At 37.7% G+C, this 17,137-nt stretch overlaps 1 protein-coding gene across 1 annotated transcript; it reads right to left on the bottom strand.

Annotated features, from left to right (window-relative positions):
- Positions 1–6,876: 6,876 nt before the first annotated feature.
- Positions 6,877–13,155, bottom strand: LOC143208733 (uncharacterized). Its single transcript, XM_076423419.1, has 6 exons — positions 12,950–13,155; positions 10,114–10,370; positions 9,666–9,935; positions 9,322–9,455; positions 9,087–9,252; positions 6,877–8,514 (listed from the first exon to the last, which is right to left on the bottom strand). Exons 1-6 carry the CDS (start codon positions 13,038–13,040, stop codon positions 8,110–8,112), a joined length of 1,323 nt encoding a protein of 440 aa, XP_076279534.1. The 5' UTR covers positions 13,041–13,155; the 3' UTR covers positions 6,877–8,109.
- Between the last annotated feature and the right edge of the window lie 3,982 nt (positions 13,156–17,137).

A 17,137-nucleotide genomic window follows, 5' to 3' on the forward strand; every position in this document is an offset into this window, starting at 1 on the left:
ATCGATGTCGACGACATAACACGTCCGGGGAACGAAGTGGTTAATAGTGCATATTGAAATGCGTTTTTTATTGTTTAAATAATTTTGTTGTTGATTTTTTTAAGGTATATTCGGTTAAAATGGTGCAGAGGGCCCCGAACACAGATTGATTTTTAGTTAAACCATGCTCAATAAACGATTACGAAAAAATTCATGAGTATTCTACCTAATAGCACACATGACTGAGATTTTTTCAGATTTTTCGAATTATGCAAATGTGTTTAAAAGAATTGAAAATTTCCAAACATTCGAAGAATTGAAATTACAGAGATACCAGTTTTATAAAAATTCAGTACTAAGTTAGATATTATTGAAACTACATAATTTTACACGGTATATTTACTGCGAACAGCTGTTATAATAGTCGTGAATTGAACTTGAATTTTCTACGCCAAGTGGGCAAAAAGAGCCAAGCGAAACGGCGCACAGTGGTACCGAGGCGGCCAAAAATCGATTTTATAAATTTTCGATTTAAAAAAAAAAATTATTTTTGTATTACCAAATAGTGAATGTATAATGTGCCAATGTCCGATTTTAAAAGAAAAAATTTTTTACGCTCATATACGCATGGCAAGTAACCTATTTTTCTCTCTTGGGGAATCATCAATTTTCAGCGCTATAGTTATTTAATTATTGCGTCTATAATTGAATACTTACAGCTCTGCAATTAATAACCCCTATGGGGTTATTATGCATGCTTTAAACTATTAACTGGCACAAATAATTTTTCTATAAAGTTGTTTAACATTAACTAATATGGATTAATCGGAAGCATCGTTGCGTTACGCTCATTGTTTATTTATGGAAGCAAATCTTAAAAGTGTTAAGGAGCTTCGGTATGGCACTACTTGTATTAGTAAGGTGTTATATTGAAGAAACTTTGTGTAAAAAATCTCGGCCAACTTCGGCCAACCTTGGCCGCAATTTAAGTTTAAATATCAACTTTTAGAATTTCCAAGAATGAATCGCGCGGAACTTACGATTATTTGGGGTTTAATGTGAAAATTTTTAAGGAATATTTTTAAATAATAAAGAAAAATGTGAAATGTACATGATTTATTAATCCTTTTTGTACAAAAAATGTTAATGACAATTTTTTTATATGACATAAATTATTTTTATAGATGTCACTATTGTATATTGTCAGAAAAATGCCTATTGAATTTTTTGTGACAGTGGTCGCAAATTAAACGAGAACTTTGTTTATTTAACAAAAAATTGTAATAACAATTTTAAAAAAAGAAAGAATAAATATTCTTTTAATTATGAATTTCACAATTTTTTTTTATTATTTATGTTATGCCCCTTAAAAATTTCACCTAAAACATGAATTTTTACTCCCTGAAAGTGATACATTCAAGAATCCAGTTATTCTGGATTTCCAAGTATTGTTAAAGAAGATTGCGAGGAAATCCCAGTGATGGTTCTACGGTATGAGTAACGTAGTTTCATCTTTACGGATTTTTTGCCACCTTTTGGAAAAACAGAGATCTAACGAACGACAACTTTGTTTATTTAGCATAAAAAATTATTATTAACTTTTTTTATTTAAACAATTTATTAAAAATAATTCATTTACACAATTCATTTTATAACTAACTGTACTAACTAATATAACCTTAAAAATTTTTACCCTAAACCCCAAATAATCGTAATTTCCACGCAATTCATTCTTGGAAATTCTAAGTTGATATTTAAACTTAAATTGCGGCCAAGGTTGTTCGAAGTTGCCCGAGATTTTTTACACAAAGTTAGTTCAATATTATACCTTGCCAAAACGATTAGTGCCAGACTGAAGCTGCTTAACACTTTCAAGATTTGCTTCCATTAATAAAAAATGAGCCGAAAACAGAGATTTCCAATTAGCCCATATTACTTAATGTTTAATAATTTAAAAAAAAATTTTTTTTTGCCATTTAAGCGTTGTACCTGTGGCAACCTGTCCACAAAATTTTAAACAAATTCGTTGGATAGTTTCAGTTTTACGGATTTTTGACCGTTTTTTGGCCATTTCGCACCACTGTGCGGCGCGGCGCACAGCGGGGTATTTGGCCTGTTTAGCGCGCCAAAACTATTGCGACGTTATTAATAGTGTGAAGGTCATACTATTATATATCGTTGAATTCGTCTTAACACCAGCTACAACACTATCAAATCAAAAATACAACTTAATGTTTAAAAAATCGAAGCGACCTTGTTTTTTTGTTTTAAACAAAATTTTTTCGAAGTTTTATATATTGAAGTTTATATTGAGGTTAATACTGTTAAACTTTTGTTTCAAACATTTTTTCGTAAAAAAAACAAATATATTATAAATATTAATTAATTTTTATTAATTTTTTTTCTAATATAAATTAATATTCTAGCAATAATGACTTTCATTTTCTTCATTTACTTCCAAGTATCTATCACCTACAGCTCAGTTATTTCATCATTATCAGTCATATGATATACGGTCGGTTCATGCCATACTGATCTAAATCGCATAAAAAGGTATGTTCCAGCACGAGATCGCACGCAAACTTTTCACGATTGTTTAAAGCAATGTCTAATGATTAACCCCTAAAAAAATTAGAGGGGTGTTTTGCGGAGAAAAAAAGTTATTACATGATACATATTAATTTTCTGAAAAAAAATTATATCACTTTTAATTGTTTATTCTATCAAAACCACCGAAGAGTATAAAACAAAAAGCAGTAAAATTACTCTATAAACCTTCCTTTACATCCTAGGTATGTTTTTATCTCGATTTGATACACTAAACTTGTGAGAAAGATCATTTCTTTAACACAAGTTTTTCCATGCTTCTCTCGGTCACGAGAATATGTTACTTTCAAGTATCTATAGGTTACTAAATACTACCGTTTATGGAAAAATATTATTGTAGATTACTTGCATATATATTCAGGTACATGGGTAAAAAGTTTTAGTCATTTTGAACAAAGTAAAAATTTCGACTTTTGGCGCGCTAAACAGGCCAAATACCCCACTGTGCGGCGCGGCGTGGTCACGTACACGCTGCTCGAGCCGTGAGTATGTGCCACACACTCTCACTCGAGCTCACCAACGCAGCACATCGTCAGCTGTATAGTGACGTCACGCTTTCTGATGAAGCCTGACTTACCGGCAATATGTTTTTTCTCGTCCTCTGTTTTACCGATTACAGTGACCGACGACTCGCGGTGACTGAATGCGAGAAACAGACATCAGCGCTCGAACTGGGAGTGTATCGTCACAGAACCCTCGCTTCTGTATTTCTGTATTTAACAAACTGTGTGTTTAAAAACGTATGGTTTAACATAATAAACGTTGCATTGACATTGTATGTGTTCCTGCCAGCGGGGTTGCCTCCAATTTTTTCTATAAGAACTCTACATCTCTCAATATTTAAGAAAATGTATGTCTCTTGAGGTTGCCCGCTGACAGTTAGATCGCGAAATTGTAAACACGCGTTGGGTCAACGATCAAGAGAATAACAGAGAACATTAGGTGATGTAACCGCGTAATCCGTGTGTGAGAGTGTAAGAGAGCGTGTTGTATATATTTTGGAAGGTAGGTCTCGAGAGGACAGTTTTTGAAGGTATTGCGAGCGAAGAAGATAGCGAGAGAGCCCGAGTAAGCGAGAGACGAGAGAATTTAAACATTGCGAATGGCGAGTTATTTAAGCGAGACGCGAGATTAAACATTGCGAGTGGCGAGTTATTTATACAATATCATTAATTTAATAAATAGTTCTTAATTAAACCTGTATTGAACCTTTCTGACTCTACATATATGTGTCTAGCGGTGTGTGAGTGTACCACCACACTCTCGCTCGAAAACCGATCGGCACCTTTAAGTGTTTATGGTGACGAACAAGAAAGCGCTATGTACGGAGGCACTGACCCGACTGAAAGTGACCACGAAAGAGAACAAGTTTATGACGGAATGCTTGTAGAGTTGCAAGATCTTCGGTATGAGATCGAGGAAGCTAATCCTGACGCTTCAGGGTCAGAAATTAATGAGGTTCCCGGTACTTGTGGAGAAACAACACGAATGTGAGGTACTGCCTGCGGCGTTGATAGGAAGATCCCGAATACGACAGCAAGCTCGGTTTAGGAAATGAAAGAGAAAAGGAAAAGTCTTAAAAGGAAAGAAAAAGAACATCTAGAGTTTAGAGCTTGTAAAGAAGATTGAAGAGGAGAAGAAGCAAGAACAAGACCAAGCAAAGAAGAAAGAAGAGAAAAATAAAGAAGAACAGGTTAGAAGAAAGGACCTCACTCCCGAACAGACCTTACCTTCTACGATGGAAGTAGAGATCACGGATGTCAATTCCTCTCTTGTAGTTGACACTGGAAAGATTGATGAGAATATGAATTCTACGATTTCCGAGATAAGTTACGAAAAAGAAATTAAAAAACATGAGTGTAATCAATGAGATGTCCAAGAATTGACGAAGTATCTTAGTAATGATAAGTACATCCGCTTATCCGCTAGAGAATTAAGTGATAAGTTCACTGGTAACTTACCTGATAAGATGGCTCAGGTGATCCGGATTAAAGATGTCCTCTTGCCAATTACTGTTGGATGATTATTATAGAGTTTTTTGCGCTGATTCCGAATCTGTCCTTAATTTTACCCCTAGACGCATAGGTTTTGAGAAACTTGATTTTGAAAAAAAAACATTTTTCAACGTTAAACAAATATTGTGATGTTATTATAAAAGATATTGAATTGTTGTTTACAGCAAACGATTCTGTAGACTTTCCTGAATACAGTGACATCCAATATTAATACATTATGATTGTTTAAACATGTTTAAACAATGATTAAAGATGGAGAGACACCACTTTTGCCTCAATTCTTGAGGATATTTTTCAGTTTATCTTAAAAAATAAGGGTCCGGCGTAAAATCTGACTGTATCACACGATAGAGCCTTAAAAGTTTGCAACGTCGACGTTTTTCCGAATCAAAAAGCAAAATATCTTCGCCCGACATGAGTTGCTGCCAGTGTGGCTCGCCATTACTACGGCCTTTCGCCGTGCCACATCCCGTCACTGGCGGTAATTCATGTCGGGCGAAGATATTTTGCTTTTTGGTTCGAAAAAACGTCGACGTTGCAAACTTTTAAGGGTGGTTCCTCAAGATAAAAATCTGCTCTATCGCGTGATACAGTTAGATTTTACGCCGGACCCTTGTTTTTTAAGATAAACTGAAAAATATCCTCAACAATTGAGGCAAAAGTGGTGTCTCTCCATCTTTAACGATGGTTTAAACATGTTTAAACATTCATAATGTATTAATATTGGATATCACTGTATTTGAGAAAGTCTACAGACTCTGTTTCTTCATAGAACAATCCAATATCTTTTATAATAACATCACAATATTTGTTTAACGTTGAAAATATGTTTTTTTTCAAAATCAAGTTTCTCAAAAACTATGCGTCTAGGGGAAAAATTAAGGGCAGATTCGGAATCAGCGCAAAAAACTCTATAAGTATCATCCGACAGTAATTGTTGAACGGTAATGGGCAGTGGTAATCGAATCGGGAACATTTTTCCGTGTAACATCTTGTTTATTTTCTCGTTTCTTTGTTATAATAAATGGAAGCTTATGTTATTTTGTTGTTTTCATTCTTCAATTAGCCCCTTTTCATTTCCCATTAGTTTTAACTCCATGATGTAATATTTTATACATTCTAAATTGTGAATGTTTTCTCTAAAATCCGTATCAATGCCTCCGATCGGAAACATTCTGCCAGGGGTTGTACTACTACTACTACTATAACACAAATAGCCTGTTTAACGTTTACTTCTTAGTGTGCCAATGACTGTACTATTTGTCTTACGATTGTTATTCACTGAATATATTTTATAATAAAAGATTTGACTCGTAAAACTGTTTGATGTTGCTGAAAAATCTCTATTAGCTTATGATAATAGCTGGTTGAGCTCGTTTAAATATTTCAAAAAAAGATTAAAAGATTTTTACTACGATTTTGGCTTAGGGTGCCAGTCATTGTACAGTTTAACCTACATACAAGCATTGCCAAAAATAGCTCGATCGGAGTCATTCTCAAGGAATACCCGTGGAATACCCCCACTTCTCCCGCCCGCGCGTCTCGCTCACCGTGGCGGCCATAGTGCTGTTGTGCGTACATTTTTTACTACTGAAAAACTCCATTTTTTTATGGAGAAATGAGATCGCGAATCCCGCACCCTTGCAATCCTGGAAAAAAGGATTTTACTACCATGAGCCTTTGGGTAACCACATAATTTCTGAACTATTAGAATTTGTTGGTGCTCTTTGTGTACTTTTTGAAGGGATGATGACTGTCGGATGTACAGTGGCTCACGAAAGTATTCGAACGCCCTTTAAAACAGAATAACTTTTTTATAATTGTACCAAACAACCTGATTTTTTATAATCAATTAGAAGCACTGGTTTATGAAATGATAAGCAAAAAAGATTTTCCAAAAAATTATAATTTACAAAGTTACATGCAAAAATGAAAAACTCATTTTTTAAACTTTTTTATTAGAGCCCTCAAAGAAAATTTAAAATATATGTTTTGTAGATCTATGTTAGTTATACACATGCTGAAAATTTCGTCAAAATCGATTAACACTCACACGAGCTAGAAGCGACTAAAAATGTTGAAAATCGTAGTTTTACACGATTTTTGATCAGTTTCTGCTTAAAATCCACAAAATCGTACATTTTTCGATGCTTGTCGTTTTTCCTGCATCAACCGATTTCGATGAAATTTACAGCATGTGTATAACTAACATAGATCTACAAAACATGTATATTAAATTTTCATTAAGGGTCCTAATAAGAAAGTTAAAAAAATGCCTTTTTTATTTTTGCATGTAACTTTGTAAATTATAATTTTTTGGAAAATCTTTTTTGCATATCATTTCATAAACCAGTGCTTCTAATCGATTATAAAAAATCAGGTCGGTTGTTACAATTATAAAAAAGTTATTCTGTTTTAAATGGCGTTCGAATACTTTCGTGAGCCACTGTATGTGTCTTAAATGTCGCGAAAGTCCGTTGGTGTTGCCGTATTCAATTTTAAATATTCGTTTGCAAATATTGCACTTTGCTTGTGTTTCATCAATTTTGCCAAACTGGCCCCAGACCATACTCTAATTACGATTTCTTCGTCTAATTGCATCATTCCCAATTTCTCTCATACACGCGTCATTCACTTCATTTACGCCAATCACATCATTTACTAATTCACTTCACGCTTCACTTCACGCACTTGATTAAATACTTAAATCATTAAATAAAAAAGTAGGTAAAAATAAAATTTCTAAATGCGGTCACCACAGTGTTCAAGGAAAGGCCGATTTTGATATCTTTGAAACATGCATCGCGTACCTCTTCATTTCGAATGGATAAGAGCACCTAGCACACCAAATTTCGAAGATATATTTTATATTTGTATTTTCTCTCCATCGTCCGAAAACTACAACCAGCGACCAGCCAAGCGCCTGAAAAGAAAACATCGGTACCAGCGTGTCGGTGAGACAATACTAACTCAGTGAAAAAACTTTTTTGTTATTAATCATTTTATTTTATGGAACTTAGATCAAAATACTATACACGTCACATTTTTCTAATTAAAATGATACCAAATATGATAAGGCTTTTAAAGCTCAAATATACATAAACAACCTGTAGGTAGTTGATGTCCAGCACAATACTTTTTGTCAATTTGCCAGTCTATCAACGAAATTTCTTCCAAATGTAACAATTTAAGCATCAATCAAGCGCTCTCCTAGAGAATTGTAAAAATACTGGAAAGATAGCTAATCGCTTCAGCTCGCGGTTCAATTGTTCATAAATCCTCTGATCACAGCGAGCTCGGGAAGTCGCAATCGCCTAGCATCAAACATCATTTTCAAGTTAAACAAATCGTCCTGCCATACTCGAAATAGAACTAATGTTTAAACAGCGAATCTCATTGGGCCATCGAATAATCGATGCGTCTATCGCTTGATACGATTCCACAGCCTGTAGACACGAGATGCGCGACGATTTTAACGAGTATCGAATCGGCCATCTAGAAATATAATCTAGAGATCCAGCAGTCCCATATCGTCGAATTTGGGAAGCCTCCTGGTCATCACCCTCCTATAAGTCGCACTTCTGTATCCAGGGTGGTCATAGGCGCCATTCGCAGACGCCAATAGTTCGTCGATATCTTTTGCTTGGCTCTTGTCCACCAGAACAAAGGGTAGAACGGTTATCGAGGAGATCAGGCCGTAAACCCCCCTTTCCTTCATGCATTTGTTGATGTCTTCCATAGTGGGCGGTGGGGTCTTGCAGTTGAGTTGCTTCATGGTGCTCGTCAACGTGTGAACGTACTCGACGATCAAGTCGTTCATATGGTTCTCGTAGATCTCCTCCGACGGGCTGGTGTTCAGGAAGTATTGCAGATCGATCGCCGGCGTCGAGTAAAAGCACACTTGAAAGTCCACCTGGAACGTAAATCGAAGCTCGAAATCGAATTGAATTGTAAATGAAATCTGCACGAGCGAAATAAGCGGGATTCGTGTTTAGGAAGTAGTCGGGCGTGGATGGTTTGCTTGCTTGCTTGTTTGCGTTGCCAGTGCTATCTTTTTTTCGTCGTTTCCAGCTCTTTACTACTGCGTACCGACAGGTGCAGAATATACCTAAACGCGACGTCCCTGACTGTCGAAACGCTTTGCTCTTGTTTCGAACGTCTCTTTCTCTTTCATCGCGTCCCGCTCGGATTGATATCAACGTTTCCCTTCGATCCAAGGGTCTCTAACCCTGTCGATAGTGTACTACCGAGAGTACAATCGCGAAGGAAGTGTTGTCACACGGGCCAGAAACGGCGTGTAAGCATCCGTGCGCTCTTCGCAAGAGGATAACTTTTGGTTAGCTGTATACTTCACCGAGGAGCGAGTAATACAAATTATAAAATGAACAAACACGAAATACAAGATATACGGATCATGATGATGACAATGAGTAGATTCAGGATGTTTTTGGAAATGTCTTAAGAGAATGTATTTATGTAACTTACGAAAATGTGATCGATAGGCTTCGAGTTTTCATCATATTTGAACAACATGTTGTTCACCCAAAAGTCGCCATGATTGATTACACTAAACTCGTCGTCGCGCCGTTTGGCAACCGAGATGCCAAGTTCATACATTTGACTAGCCATCGCTCTAATTTTATCCGAGTATCTGTGAATTTAAAACACTCATTAGTAACTTGTTCATTAAAATATTGTGTAATTTAAAAAACACACTCACCTCTTCCCAAGTTCAGGCCACTTTTCAATTTCATCTGCCAACGCAGCGCATCCGAGGTTGAAAATACTTTTTACTTCTTCCGAATATTTCTCGTTAAATATACCTTTCCAGTATTTCGCTTTTTGTTCCGGTTCCTGTAACGATACGTGCATTCGAAATAATTGTTGATGACTTTTAGATTCTATCACACCAACATAATATCCAATCATTTTAGAGGAGTCTCTGAGATTCTACAATTTGATGTAACTTGTGAAAAACTGATTCTCCTGATTTAGAAATTCTGAGCATACTAGGGACCAATGATCTAGGGCTAGTGGCCGAAGAATTGATCACTGATGTTTCACCTTTTCGCACAAAGCAACCGAGGCGGCGTGAAACTTGCCCAATCCTCGAATTGCCAACACGGAGTGGGCCAAGTCAAGACCGGCAATTCTGTCAGTCATGCGGAATCCGGTAGCTGCCAGATCCTCCATGACCAAACACAGTGGTCGTTCCATTCGCACGTGGTAGATTTCGGCACCGAGCCGAGTTCCAGGGCCCAGCATGTCCGACATCTTCTTCAAGGTGTCCGTAATCATGACGATCTCCGTGTCGAATACTTGTGCTTTCTCGATCTACCGTCACACAAACAAATTCACATTACACATTATCAAATCAGAACATCAAATTTTACTTATTTTTAAACATAGAAAACGATGTAATCAGCTTGAAGTCACAGAGTTATCTTTTCCACGGATGAAATAAATAAATGATCACTTAGTTAATCGGTGAATAGAATAAACTTTAATTTACCAGTTCCTTGCGAGCTCCCTCGAGGATCGGCTCGATCTTGAAGATGAGCGACTTCATCCCTTTGACCCTCTTATCGCCCTGCATGCGGGTGTACTCGATGGCTACCCTCATCATATCGCTGGAATAGTTGTCACCCATGCTAGTCGCCGGTTTCACAAATACATCGATCACCTGCAGCGTGCTGTCGTCCTCGGATAGACGCAGTATCCCCTCGGTGAAGTCGACATTCAGCCATGACGGTGTCTCCAGGGCCATTTCTGAATTTGGAATTGGAGAATTTCGCCGACAAATGATTGTTCTTCTCGGAGCGTCAGCCAACGCGGAAATTATTCTTTACGGCAGGCATGTCAAACTCTTTTATCACCAAGGGCCTCATTCAGTATTATAAATTATTTCGAGGCCCGCAATAGAAAAAAGTAGACTCGAAATAAAAAGGAAACACATTTTTTTTTATTAACATTGCTGTGGCACATATAAAATACCATATGTTAGACACGATTACCGGTCTTTCAAAGATTCGGCGTCGCGCGAACCCCCCCCCCCCCCCTCGTCATCCCGACAGTAGCGCGGCGAATAGATACCTCAAAGCGAGCTCCCATGTATGTATGTACGGTGGGGGTGCCCACCGATTCCTGTAAATAGGACCCCCAGCCGTAATATCGTTGGTTCCTTGTAAACTCCTCTGCGAGTACAACGCGAATATTTCTACACGAGCGAGCGCCTTTCCAAAAGTAACCGGTAAACTCTCCTCTGCGAGACACTTTGTAAGATTCGTCTCTCCTCTGCGAGAAGCCACGATATTGCGGGTGATAGCTACTCCGTAGCACCGGTGAAAAATAAACGTTCTCGGTGACAGTAAAATGCGACCAGACCAGTGAGTTCGAATCATTTCAACGACCGAGTTTCGACCAATCCTACCATCCTACTTTGCACGCGATTCCAGCAATTTTAAGTGCACTGACTCTCCATCTCGACAAGGGTCGGTGCAACAACATACGTCCGTAGAAAAGTTGTTTTTTTTCAAGTTTACTTTACAAGTATCATACCGTATTTAGTTGCCTTGTAATGTTTTGGTAGTAAGGTGCAATTCAAGTTCTACAATTCTAAATTCAAAAATCTCCTTCACGCTGCCGAAATCGATTAAACAGTGTGTAATGATAAGAAACTGGATATCTGAACTTGGAGATATTCATTTACTTGAGAAAGGTGATATGTACAGCTATTATTGTTAAGCTTGCAATAAAAAGATTGATCTAGTAATTAATACTACATAGATTAAATGAAAATGGCACGCGGTTTGCTGAATGCCAATAGTTATGCATTTATCGCTTCTGCGATACCGATGCGATGGAACAAACGTGACGCGCGTTAGAAAATTCTCATACAAATTTCCTGCACGAACAACTCTGTTAATATGAAAACGACAGTGTGATGAAGTAAATGGTACATAATAGGAGGTCAGTCTCTGTTAGGGCGCTGGGTGTTTAACTTTAACCAATCACTGGTAATCGCCTCGACCAACGTACAATGAAACAGTCTTTTGAAATGTCTAATCTGTCGTGAGGTAATACATCAGTTCTTGAAGCTATTTATCGTCTCGAGTGTCCATTTTTACGACTGTTGGTTTCGAGTGAACGACACGACACGACGCCCCGACGAAACTACTGGTGATACCTTATTTATTTATTTTTGCCACCAGTAGTTAAAAAATACGTTGATGAGAAGCAAGTTAAAATGATGAAACACTTACCTTACTTCCTGTGTAAATGAAAATACAATTATGGAAAATATAGATATCTAATTTAAATTACATTACAGTTACACATAGCCTACCAGGAGTGCCAGCGGCAATCGCAGCGATACGTCGGGTGATTGTTCGTCAAGTGATATACGTCAAATAAACGTTCAAATACTTCATTATTTTTAATTTTATTTTGTTTTATATATGAGAATACAATATACCTTCAAACTAGTGGGTTATCAAATCATTTCAACGAAAAAATGATTACATTAGTTCTGTTCACAAAAATCGATTTCTTGCAAAATCCTGAGGTCGTAGACAAATTTTGAGACCAGATTTGAAACCAGCGTGAAAAAATCTACGGGAAATAATATATAGCGAAAATTTTAAAAAATTTTTTCGCGCGTTTTAACGGAGAAACCACATGTTCTTGAAATTGTGAAAGTTTAACGAATTTTCTCAAGGTTAGAAAACGTTCGTACCATTATCTCCCTATTTTTCCCATATTCTGTCAAGTTTCAGCTTTAATTTTTAAAAAATTTCATCGCACTACCTCGTTTCTATCGAAAGTTCTTTGATTTTGAATCGAGGTTGGTCGAATGTTCTCACTGTGCGACGCGGCGCGTCGAACGGTGAACGAAACGGATTTGAGCTATTCATAGAATTTCTTGCGAACAACTATGGAAGCTACAGCGGCGTATATTTATATTCATTATGCGTTAGTCGTGAAGGATAACCGAAGAAAATCAAGAAGATGGTGGCAAACACATTTGTATACACAAAGAAGTACAAAAAATGTTAGCAGTTTATTGAGTGAATTAAAGCTTCAAAGTGTACTAACACTAGGACAAAAAATATCGTAGAAAATCACCAGGATGATGCACAATGTATTTTGTGTTTTATATAGTCAGAACTCGTCACGCACCGTGACGGTCTGTAGACAGTCCATAAGAAAAAGAGATCTCGTAGAATCACTAGAACTATGTATATTTTGTGTTCTGTCTACAGATGAGTTGTTTCGCACTTTACCACTTGTTTTGAGCACACGAATGAAAGAGTACCACGAGAATGAAGAATTCGTTGGTCGCCACTGACCTGCAAGTCTTTTTCGTAGATTGTCCACCATATAGATCGCTTCGCTTCGCCTTCGTGACTCTGTGATACGAAGCGGTGCTAGGATATACATATAAGGTAGAATCAGCAGTTATACTCTAACGAGAACCCCCAGACCGCGTACGTCATCTTATCGTCGACACTGTCGACGGATAACAAGCGGCACGAGTGTGGGAACTGCTTCGCGATTTCCTCGTTTGCGTTAGCACGCGCGCATTGCCCCCCACCCCACCCCACTGATCACGGTCCCACTACTTCTCAGAATCCTCTGAGACTAGCTGGCAGAATTACACTCTTGCTCGCACACTCCGCTCAGTGTGTCCATCGCTAGTACTTTCGTACTAGATCTAGTATCTTTTATAAATATTTAGTGTCTGAGTACGTTCACCAACAGATCTAGTACTTTCGTGCTTCCGAATAATAGTAATAATAAAAACCTGTTTTTTATTCCTGCACCACCTGCACTAGCGCAAAATGAATCATTTACCATCTCGTTCTGTTTTGTTAGATAAAATATGATTGCAATTGGTTCGTTTTGCAATTATTACGTATGCGGACGCTACCGTTGGTGACTCTTGACCCTTCCGGAGATATGTATGTATCGAAACAGAGGGCCTATTTAAGAATAAAATGCTCACTCAAAATCGGACCATAGTGGGGCTCTTGCAAGCGATGCAACCAGTTACATATATGTGGAAATAAAAACAGCGCACAGCGGTCCATCGACGCTTGATCGCAGCGTGTGTGTGTGTGCTAGCGTGTGTACGAGCGTGTGTGTGCATGCATGCGTGTGCGTGGTGACAAAAGCGACGAGCGAAACGAAAAATGAAGAACTAATAAACGACGATCGCAAAAGCCGAAAACGCGAAAAGGAATTGAACGAGTGCCGCGGCCGAAACGGCAGTCTTTGACGAGTCGTCGACGGACGCATATCGTAATTTCTCTATAAACTCGTTGTTTTATAAAGTTTCGTGATCCCTGTTCTCCCAATTATTTCTTCCTGATAACCCATCCTACATATATAATTTCAAAGAATTCAGTTCTAATCGGAACTAGCACGTAGCCCCCATCATCGCTTAGCCCCGTTTCACACTTGAGCGGACCGCCCGCCAGAGTTGGGCAAAATGTAATTTCAATTACAATTACAATTACTTGCCAATAACTGTAATTTGGAATTGCAGAAATACAATTACAATTACATGTAATTGTAATTGGTAATTGCAATTACTTGACGAATCACTGTAATTGTAATTGTGGTCCGCAATTACAATTACTGGTTGAGCGAAAGTAATTGCAATTCCAATTCCAATTACATGTAACTGTAACTGTAATTGTTAGTAGCAGTTACAAGACTTACGAGTAATTGCAGCTACCGGCTACAATTACTTGTAACTGCTACTAACAGTTACAGTTACAATTACATGTAATTGGAATTGGAATTGCAGAAATACAATTACAATTACAATTGCAATTACTTTCGCTGAACCAGTAATTGTAATTGTGGTCTGCAATTACAATTACTGGTTGAGCAAAAGTAATTGCAATTCCAATTACAATTACATGTAATTGTAATTGAAGATGTAATTAATTACTCATGTAATTAATTCCTGCCCAACTCTGCCGCCCGCGCTCCGCGCGCGGAGCAAGTTACCTGCAATGCTTTCAGCCCCGTTTCACACTTGAGCGGACCGTCCGCGCTCCGCACTCCGCGCGCGGAGCAAGTTACCTGCAATGTTATGGGAGCTTTCACAGTACAGCGGACGATCCGCGCGCGGAGCGAGCGTCCGCACGGCTCCTCCGCGTCCGCGCCGCAGAGTTCCATGTAACCAAATGTAGGCTTTCACAGCCAAGCGGACTCCGCCGCGGACCAAGCATCTATATGTATAGTACTGTGGCGGCCATGGCGCGGGTCTATGCCGCACAATGGGACAAACCGATAATTCTGTGTCAAAATCAAAAAACTTTTGATAGAAATGAGATAGAGAGATGACTTTTTTTCAATTAAAGCTGAAACATTGCAGAATATGGGAAAAATAGAGAGATTATGGTACGAACGTTTTTTAACCTCGAAAAAATTCGTCAAACTTGCACAATTTCAAGAAAATTGTGGTTTATCCAATACCATGCGCGGAAAATTTTTTTTTTTGACATGCTATACATAATTTTCAGTAGATTTTTTCAGGTTGAATTCAAATCTGGTCTCAAAATTTATCTACGAAGTCAGGATTTTGCAAAAATCTATTTTTGTGAACAAAATTAAGAAATCATTTTTTCGTTGAAATAACCCACTAGTTTGAAGGTATTTGGAATTCTCATATATAAAACAGAATAACTGTATACTGTATGAATACTGAAAAAAAATTAAACTTAGTTTTTGTTGAAATATATTTCTGTCAATTCTCCATCTTCGCTCTCCGTTTCTATCTCCCTCCTTATTACAATTTATGGATAGACCGTATGGCGATTAACTTCATCAATCGATTGAATTGGTCTCCGATTTTTCAATGATTACTTTTTTAATCGTACACATTAATCAATCAATCTTGATTAAAATTTTAATCGATTAATGCCCAGCTCTTCTGCAACTCTCCACAATTTTTCCAATTAATTCTTCAAATGATCGTATAAACATACGAAAATAATTAAAAAATTTGTCTTCGTTGTTACGTAAATCTACGTATAACGAGACAAACGCTCCTTTTAAACTCCGCTTAGCAATAAGCGGATGTACCCAGTATCGCCTGTTCGTTAGAATTTCTTTTTTCTATTTTTTTTATTTATATAATGAACAGCAACAACATTAAGCAGTAATTCTGTCATACGTGAATAATACTACAGGCTATATACTATCGATTGAAGTTGCATGCGGACTGCGGAAGCTCCGCTTGACTGTGAAAACAGCATCGACTCGTCCGCGCTCCGCGGTCCGCGTGCGCAGCGCGGACGGTCCGTTCAAGTGTGAAACGGACCTCACAGTACAGCGGACGGTCCGCGCGCGGAGCGAGCGCACGCGGACCGCGGAGCGCGGACGAGTCGATGCTGTTTTCACAGTCAAGCGGAGCGTCCGCAGTCCGCATGCAGCTTCAATCGATAGTATATAGCCTGTAATATTATTCACGTATGACAGAATTACTGCTTAATGTTGTTGCTGTTCATTATATAAATAAAAAAATTGGAAAAAAGAAATTCTAACGAACAGGCGATATTGGGTACATCCGCTTATTGCTAAGCGGAGTTTAAAAGGCGCGTGTATCTCGTTATACGTAGATTTACGTAACAACGAAGACAAATTTTTTAATTATTTTCGTATGTTTATACGATCATTTGAAGAATTAATTGGAAAAATTGTGGAGAGTTGCAGAAGAGTTGGGCATTAATCGATTAAAATTTTAATCAAGATTGATTGATTAATGTGTACGATTAAAAAAGTAATCATTGAAAAATCGGAGACTGATTCAATCGATTGATGAAGTTAATCGCCATACGGTCTATCCATAAATTGTAATAAGACGGGAGATAGAGATAGAGAGCGAAGATGGAGAATTGACAGAAATATATCTCAACAAAAACTAAGTTTAATTTTTTTTCAGTATTCATACAGTATACAGTTATTGTGTTTTATGTATGAGAATTCCAAATACCTTCAAACTAGTGGGTTATTTCAACGAAAAAATGATTTCTTAATTTTGTTCACAAAAATAGATTTTTTGCAAAATCCTGACTTCGTAGATAAATTTTGAGACCAGATTTGAATTCAACCTGAAAAAATCTACTGGAAATTATGTATAGCATGTCAAAAAAAAAAATTTTCCGCGCATGGTATTGGATAAACCACAATTTTCTTGAAATTGTGCAAGTTTGACGAATTTTTTCGAGGTTAAAAAACGTTCGTACCATGATCTCTCTATTTTTCCCATATTCTGCAATGTTTCAGCTTTAATTGAAAAAAAGTCATCTCTCTATCTCATTTCTATCAAAAGTTTTTTGATTTTGACACAGAATTATCGGTTTGTCCCATTGTGCGGCATAGACCCGCGCCATGGCCGCCACAGTACTATACATATAGATGCTTGCTCCGCGGCGGAGTCCGCTTGGCTGTGAAAGCCTACATTTGGTTACATCGAACTCTGCGGCGCGGACGCGGAGGAGCCGTGCGGACGCTCGCTCCGC

The sequence above is a fragment of the Lasioglossum baleicum genome, chromosome 5 (genome assembly GCF_051020765.1).
Source record: "Lasioglossum baleicum chromosome 5, iyLasBale1, whole genome shotgun sequence".
Taxonomy (NCBI): domain Eukaryota; kingdom Metazoa; phylum Arthropoda; class Insecta; order Hymenoptera; family Halictidae; genus Lasioglossum; species Lasioglossum baleicum.